The sequence below is a fragment of the Canis lupus genome, chromosome 25, assembly GCF_003254725.2.
Source record: "Canis lupus dingo isolate Sandy chromosome 25, ASM325472v2, whole genome shotgun sequence".
NCBI classification, from domain to species: Eukaryota; Metazoa; Chordata; class Mammalia; order Carnivora; family Canidae; genus Canis; species Canis lupus.
In genome coordinates, this window is record NC_064267.1 from 4,731,312 (window position 1) to 4,738,939 (window position 7,628).

General features: G+C 40.3%; 1 protein-coding gene across 8 annotated transcripts in view; it reads left to right on the top strand.

The window, feature by feature from the left end:
- DCLK1 (doublecortin like kinase 1) overlaps positions 1 to 6,804 on the top strand; it is a 340,908-nt gene extending 334,104 nt beyond the window's left edge. For 7 of the 8 annotated variants that reach the window (XM_025462494.3, XM_025462498.3, XM_025462496.3 and 4 more), the window contains one exon: positions 1,133 to 6,804. In XM_025462494.3, the coding sequence (XP_025318279.1) occupies positions 1,133 to 1,297 (165 nt within the window). In that variant the 3' untranslated portion in view covers positions 1,298 to 6,804. Of the gene's footprint in view, positions 1 to 1,121 lie in introns of all 8 variants that reach the window. The other variant, XM_025462499.3, reaches the window with a different exon arrangement.
- Positions 6,805 to 7,628: the final 824 nt, after the last annotated feature.

Genomic DNA, 7,628 nt, shown 5'->3' on the forward strand with positions numbered 1-7,628 from the left:
GTACGAGGGGCTTAGTTTTCACTTTGTTCTCAGAACCAGGCTGGCTATAAATTTATCTCCGTTCTTTGAAGAAGCTAACAGTAAATTTTCAAGAGGAAAAATGGTGGTATATATCCCTACAGAGGAAAAGTAATCTCTTAAAAGCAGAATAACCTCCAGGCTACATCCTTTTAAAGAGAGACTTTCAAACAAGGACGCCTTCAACTTTTATATGTCTTCTATATTTTTCTTCAGGCTTTGTACCTACTCTTCTGCTCTCTGTGTAAGGTTTCTCTGTAATGACCCCATTCCTCCCCACACCCATTAAATCTGTAATGAAGTCATGCCGTTCCCAATTCTGATGTCATAATAACTTCCAGAGCTACAGCTGGGTAGCACATCCTGGAGATCATCTGAGGTTTCATCAGGAAAATGAGGCATAGAGACCCACAGTTGAAATACCTACAAAGTTGGGTCTCCATTCCATAAATTACCGTGTACCCTGGTGAAAATGAACTTTGTAAAGTTAAATCCAGGGGAAGGTTTCCATTCGGCTTAATTGCATTCGAAGCAGTTTGAATTACAGGGGTTGGTTTCATTCAAGTTAAACCAGTCCTTCCCAGAGACTGAGCCATACTCCCTCATCAACAGATAATAAGATAATTGCGAATGAGGAGGTGCTAAAATAACGGGATGAGCTTGTGGCTCTGTTTCCATGTCTGACAACCTCATCACCTTTCATCTTTATTATACAGCCACCTGGAGCTGAATGTTGATGAATGAGGACGCCTGGCGTCCTCACATGTCAGACACACACGCCTGGGGCTCCCATTCACCAGGGGCTCTCTAGCTCGCCTGGGAGCTACCAGAAGGAATAGATGTGGAGCTTGGGGAAGGCTGGGGAGAGGTTGAACCCACGACATCATCCATCCTGCCTGTGCCTTCTGATGTCATGACCAGGTGCTCTTAAGAGCTGCATTGGGAGGGAGCAGAAAGCTCCCCAACTGTGGTGACTGTCGTCAACAAAAGTGAGCCATAATGGACAGTTAAGCTGGCCAGCCTATTTTTCAGACCTCAGAAAGTTCCAGAAAGTGTTTCTTTCACCACTTCCTTCAGCCTAATTGTCCTCTTTCTCATTTTATGCCCCTGCTAGACCACCGCTCTTGATAAGGAGAGGCAGGTTTTCCGACGAAGACGCAACCAGGATGTGAGAAGCCGGTACAAGGCCCAGCCAGCTCCACCTGAACTCAACTCGGAATCGGAAGACTACTCCCCAAGCTCATCTGAGACTGTTCGCTCCCCGAATTCGCCCTTTTAATAAGACCCTTTTACTCAAAGTCCTGGCTTAACCCTTTGAGACTCTGAGATTTTTTTCCAAATTAATGTAAAACAGTTTCATCTGATCTATCTAGCACTCAATGCTTGAATGGCAAAACAGAAAGTGTGTTTTCTGGTATCTTTGTAGCGATTTCTCTTTGCTGAGTGAGATGACCACATGTTGTTTGCGAAGAAGGCAACTTGCTGCTAATAGGGTCCTCAAAGGGTTAAGGCTAATTTGCAACTTTTTTAAACATAGAAACAATGAATGTGTTCTTCAGTCAAACTAGGATCTGCAGTATGTAATATAGCACATGTTAACCCTCTGAGTGCATAGGATTTTATGGAGACCCCTGGAGAGTTTTTCAGGCCTTTGGATGTATACACACACATTTCTTGATTTTGCTGCAGATCAAGGGATGTTACTAGATGCTGAGATGTCCAGACAAGAAGGACATCTAGAACGATATCTTGCTTGTCATTTTTTTTTGTGGGTTTAGAATATAGCAGGCTTAAAACTTAGACATAAGACCTCTCTTTCTTCTTCACAATCCCATTATGAAAGGGACTTTTTTCATTGAGAGGTATGACTTTCAGTTGCTGTGAGTCCTGCGTCCCGAGTGGAGGCAGTTGGGTCTGGCCGACAGCCTGACCCAGGACGTAGATGGCGACACCCCCCCACCCCCCCCCCGCCCACCACCATATCACCTCCACATGAAGATGGGCTGGTGATACCCCAGAAATGCTGCTTCCAAATCAGCTGCTACTAGTGCCAGCACAGACCCTCGGGAGTCACCATGCCCTGTCCTGTGCGTGGTGAGTGAGGGACTGCCTGCTCAGTATGAGACGTCTACAGGAAAGCAAAAACAACTGGTGGAAAAGAGCAATAAATTGCCAGGTGCTCTATAGGGCTGGGATTTCAAACCGAAAGAGGAAACAAGGCCCCATTCTTTTTCTCACCTGCTTTGCGAGCGCTGCAGTCTTCAGCGTGAAATTCACGTAGGGTATAAGATCCATCCAGAGGAGTGCTGGGGCACAGGAGCCTAGAGCCAAGTGCTTTGCAAGGTGGCCAAGGAGAAAGTACAAGGGGAGGCACACTCCAGAATGTTCTAAGAATGGGTTTTAATAAACTATTGGTAAGAGAATTCCATGGGCACCTTTAGGCTTACCTATTTACAGTCTCCCAGGAAGAACCGGATGGAAGACCTGAAAGATACCCCTGAGAATAAAACCTCTGTTCCCTGAGATGACCTTTTTATACCACTGTCTTTAGCTGTCTAGAGAGATATGTTGTTTTTTTTCCCTTTGGGCCAAGTTCTGTCTAAGACCTGTGTTTTCACTCCTGTTACCAAACCTTTCTGCCTAGCCCTATATCCCCAGTAAGTTTCTTCTAGAACGTGTTCCATTTCAGCATGGGGGCCCACAGCCTCCAGTGTGTCACTGTAATGCGTAGAGAAGAGGCTGGCCATGGCATCTTGGAGGCCAGGGTCCAACTCAAATGTCCTGCTAAGGTTTGCTCAGCTCTATGACCCAGGAAACAACCAGTGAGTGATGTCTCATGAGATTTGCAACTGGATGGCTAAATAGCACTTACTATCTCTGTTCTGAATATACTTCAGTATCTGAAAGTCTTGAAATTCGTATAGTCGGTTCTTTATTTTCAAACACGTTGGTCTTCAATTGCTGCTTTTCACTCTTCAACTTATAAACTATAGTCGGTGTTAACATACATTTTAAAAATCACAACACGTCGTGACTTTGCAACAGAGTTTCCCCAGTTTTTTTTGCTTTTCCACATTTTGGTTTATCTCTTTGGTCCATGTTGTCCTGTCATATAAACAGTAGATCATTTATTGAGAGTTTTCTCCCCTTTTAGAGAGTTCTGAAACGATAGCACACAGCATCAGAAAGTAGCACAAGGCAGTTGGGTTTTTTTGGGGGGTGCGGGGAGGAGAACACAGAACACCAGGAAGGGTGTTGATGTGTAGGTAGATTCCATATTAGTAAAATACCTTGAACTGGTCAGAGGTCACTGCTTTCTCTAGAACTATAAAGCAAAGCACTATTCTAAGATTAAGGAGTAGCTATATAGCTTGGCCTCAACTTTAAATGCGTGAATATGAAGAATCCTATGGACAGAGACCTACCTGCAGAAGTTTGTCACTTTCATTTCTTTGTCCAAATTACTGTTTTTCCGGTGGGCATTACATATATTGCTATAGCCTCTATGTACAGAACTTACAGTGCATGGATCAGGCCTTTTTCTGTCCAAGTCTAGGGGGACTGTGGATCCTGTAAAGCTGTGGAGTGTTTCCACACTGCAGAGGAGTAGCTTGGAGGAATGCGGGGCCCATTCAGCATAGGGATCCTAGCGTATCACTGTAGAATTTGAGTGATCTATGCTGCATAAACAGTGGAATGTGACCTGTCAAGTAGAAATATTGAGTAATCAGATGGAATGCAATCTTCAGCATTAAGCTATTGAGATTCTGAATGTCAGAGATGTACTCAGAGGGTTAACAGACAAGCACAAGGCATGCTGATTACATTGGTGTATCCAGACTGCTTTGCTTTTAGCCAGTGCTTTCAAATTTTTTTCACGACATTCTTGGGATAGTTCAAGTTTGAAATAATTAAGTGGTGGTGTTCTTTAAGGAATTTCTATAACCAAATTGATCTTATTTTTTATTTCACTTTATCATAGAATAAATATGTATCATTATGGCAGTGTATCTCTGTAATTATCGATTTAATCATTGCCACAGTGTTTCCATATATTTTTTTTCTAAGTATTTACTATAGCTCTTATGGTGGTGGCCTGGTGATGGGGACTGTCTTTCATTTATTGATACATGACCAACCAGATGGTATTTTCAAGGGAATTTTTAGATACATCTTTTTAGTTGGGTAGTAGACTAACTAAAGAAGAACTCCATGACTTGCATCGTGTAAATCATCTTGGTAGATGAGAACTGTTCCTATTGATGAAGACATTGTAGCAGAAATCATTTTATTCGTCATAATCAATGAATATGTGATTTGCTCCACATCATTAGAAGGAAAAGTAAGATTTCAGTCATTGAAAATGTTTTTACTGTAGCCCTCATCTAACTAACACGTGGTGCATATTAAAATAAGCAGAGAAAAAAATACAAATAAACTGCTGAAAACACTCAGTGTTTTGTATTCAGTGAGACCTTCCTGCAATACTCAGTACCCCCATGGGTGGTGGTTAACAGGCCCGTCAGATATTATTGAAAGAAAGCAATATATCCATGAATGAAGGCTAAAATTGCAATCCTTTACCCTTTGAGGCATATTTCAGTTGGAAAAAGAAAAGAAAAGAAAAATTGGTTTAGCTTAGAGGGTCATGGAGCTACCGTATGACCAAGGCTCACACACATTAAATCACAGTTGTTTGCTGGCCAACGGTGCCCATTAGACGACTCTGTACCCCACGCTGAAGTACGATTGTGCTTGAGGGACAGCTTTCCTAATATTATTGTGTTGCCTGCTAGCCCTTCTCAGGGTAAGGATCTGTCAGCATTTCCAAGATAAACTTCTGTTTTCAAAGGTTTTTAATTTGACCATAAAAAGGTGCCCCAGGCTAAAGTTTGCTATATAGGGCCTGTTCACTTCCTTTTCTGCCTAATTCTCCCTAGAAAAGGGCAGCAACAACAACAAATTTGGCATGTCCCCTTCACTATAATTGCAGAATTGTGGAAAGCACCAAGAAGCAAGATGGTGGTTTCAACGTAATGATTCATTTGGATGTGGGTTTAAAAAAACACTAATGAGTCACCTGGCATTTATTGTAGATAACATATCTTTTCTATAATTTGTAAATTGCTATTTTTTAAACTGCTACATGATTATGATTATGATTTTTTTTTTCCCAAAGATCTTTAGGAAACTTGACGTTTTCAGTTCAAAAGTTAACCTTTCCTGGATGTTATCTGCCATTTCCCTTAGGAGTTTGGGAAAAATACTCTCAGACCTACCCTTACTTTGCATGTTGTGATAGAGGGTCAGATATAGGCTTCTTCTGAAGATGCAGATTTCTTTATTCAATCATTAGGTTTCAGGAAGCCATTCTTATCTGTTGGGGAAAATAGTGATTAAAAGCACTTCCAGAATTAACATTTTGTCAATTCAAATATGGTAAGAGCATAAATCAACACACTTTATACTTTTTTTGGTTTTTCAAAAGCAAATAAATCAACACAACTTGAAGATACTAAACATCTGATTACTGCAAATGTGCTTTAAAATTGGCTCAATGGTGCTTATACATAAAACAGTAACAAATGGGGTTCCTAGGACTGTCAGAAGGAATCTTTAATTTGTATGTAATTACATACTCGAGGAGGAGGTGCTTTTAAGCCTGTCTTTTATTTTTTAATCATCTCAAATATGCAACCATCCATCCAGTAACATTAAGGGTCGTAAACTGGTGGGAAACAGGAAATTCAACGTAGAGGCTTAGAATGCCTCTGGTTAGGGTGGATTTTTTCGGTTTTGTTGTTGTTGTTGATAGGCTTCAACACTGAGGCTGCCGTGATCATTTTTCAGTGATCAAGCTTCTAACTGGCAGGTGTTTTGATCATGAGGTTTGCAGTATCTTGCCCTAAAGGAAGAGCGATCGCTATAATTAAACCATACCTGTAAATTTCTTCAGCATTCTTTTTTGGTCAACTGAAAAGAGACCCTTAATGTTGCTTTACTGTAAAATTGTATATTTTTGTCTGTGATATACTTTATTGATTTAAAGTAAATAATAGTTCTAAAAGCCTTCACTGTCGGTATTAAGAGAAAGTAGGATTTTAAAAGTGATGATAAAGATGCTATAATGTCAATTCATTCCAGTCCAATCAAATGTGGTAAGAAAAAGACCTTGAATAGTTCTCTAGGGACAATTTCTCACTTGCCATTGACATTAATCTTTGATGTATGCTCAGAAAAAATAAAAAGAAATTGAAACTGGTCCAAGGTTAGAGTCATAGCCTTGATAACTATTTTTTTAATTTTATTAGGAAATTAATAATAGCCTTTTTCATTCTGGCTGAAAGAAAATTATTAAAGGATTAGTTGGGTGTGAAATTAAATAGTATTTTGCTCATGCATACTAAAAAGGTGGGCTAGGTACTTGATGTGTTTAAACAAGTTTCTGAAAGGTTTCAATTTGGTGCAAGAAAAAAATTCAATGTTTCCTTTGAAAATACTGAATTTATCAATTGCTGCATGGATCAGATGGCATAGGTTAATCTTTGATTTTCAGAATCTTAATGAAATAACTTTTGAACGATTTGTATCCACGATTAAAGCTGGAATGAGATCCGATTTTTCCCCTAATCTCTCAGTTTAAGCTAATAAATGTAGGTTAATGTGGAATGAAATCATCTGTGATATATTATGTTTATTTATCTCAACTGAGCTTTTTTGATGTTGCCTGTTTTTATGTAAAACATGTTCTTAAAGTTAATAAAACAATAGTACTTGGTGTATGAACTACTATGTAATACCCTAGCTGCAGCGTCCACTCCTTGATTCTCTTTGCCATAATGGAGTAAAATTTCATTTTAGTTCAATTCATAATTGACACATTCAGTCCACGAAGGAATAACCCAGCTGTGTTCTTGGGGGGAATTCTCTCTATGCAAGGCTTTAAAAATTAGTCATGCGGTCAGAGAATAGCTTTCCCACATGTCCCCCACAGCAGAGTGTATATTTCATGGGCATAATTCAAAAACAACTATTTCAAAAATGTCCCTTTTCATATATTACCTTCCTGCCTGGGCCAGTGACTTGGATAAACACAAAGAAATCAAATACCATTCAGCCCTATTCTATCCTGCAACCTATGCACAGAAGCTCTCCTGAGAAGAGTGTTGTTTTATCCACTGACCTGTAATCAGCTGCCATTTTTATAGCAGTTCCCCATTAGGCATTTCACATGCAATATTGACCATCGAGAACATTGCAAAACTGTACAATGGAATCAAATTCTTTCCTGTGTTAGTTTTTCAATGCTACGAGATTGAAAAGCCGGCCAGCAAAAGTGACTTGCAGATTCCCTGGTGTCCTGTGAAGGCGCAGAACATCTCCAAAATGGGCCCTGATGCGGAAGCCTCAAAAGGCAAGGACTCTCGGATGGAAGATGATAAAACTGCCACAGGAGGAAACTGGGAAAGAACGGCCTCTCGGGACTCCAAAGGATTGGTAGTTGGAAAGGTAGGGCTTCTCTGCAGAAAAGGAAGTTTATGCAAAATGGAGGTAAACGGGTAACAAGAGACTGGCAAAGAAGCATCTTGGGCCATTTCTTCTAACCTCTC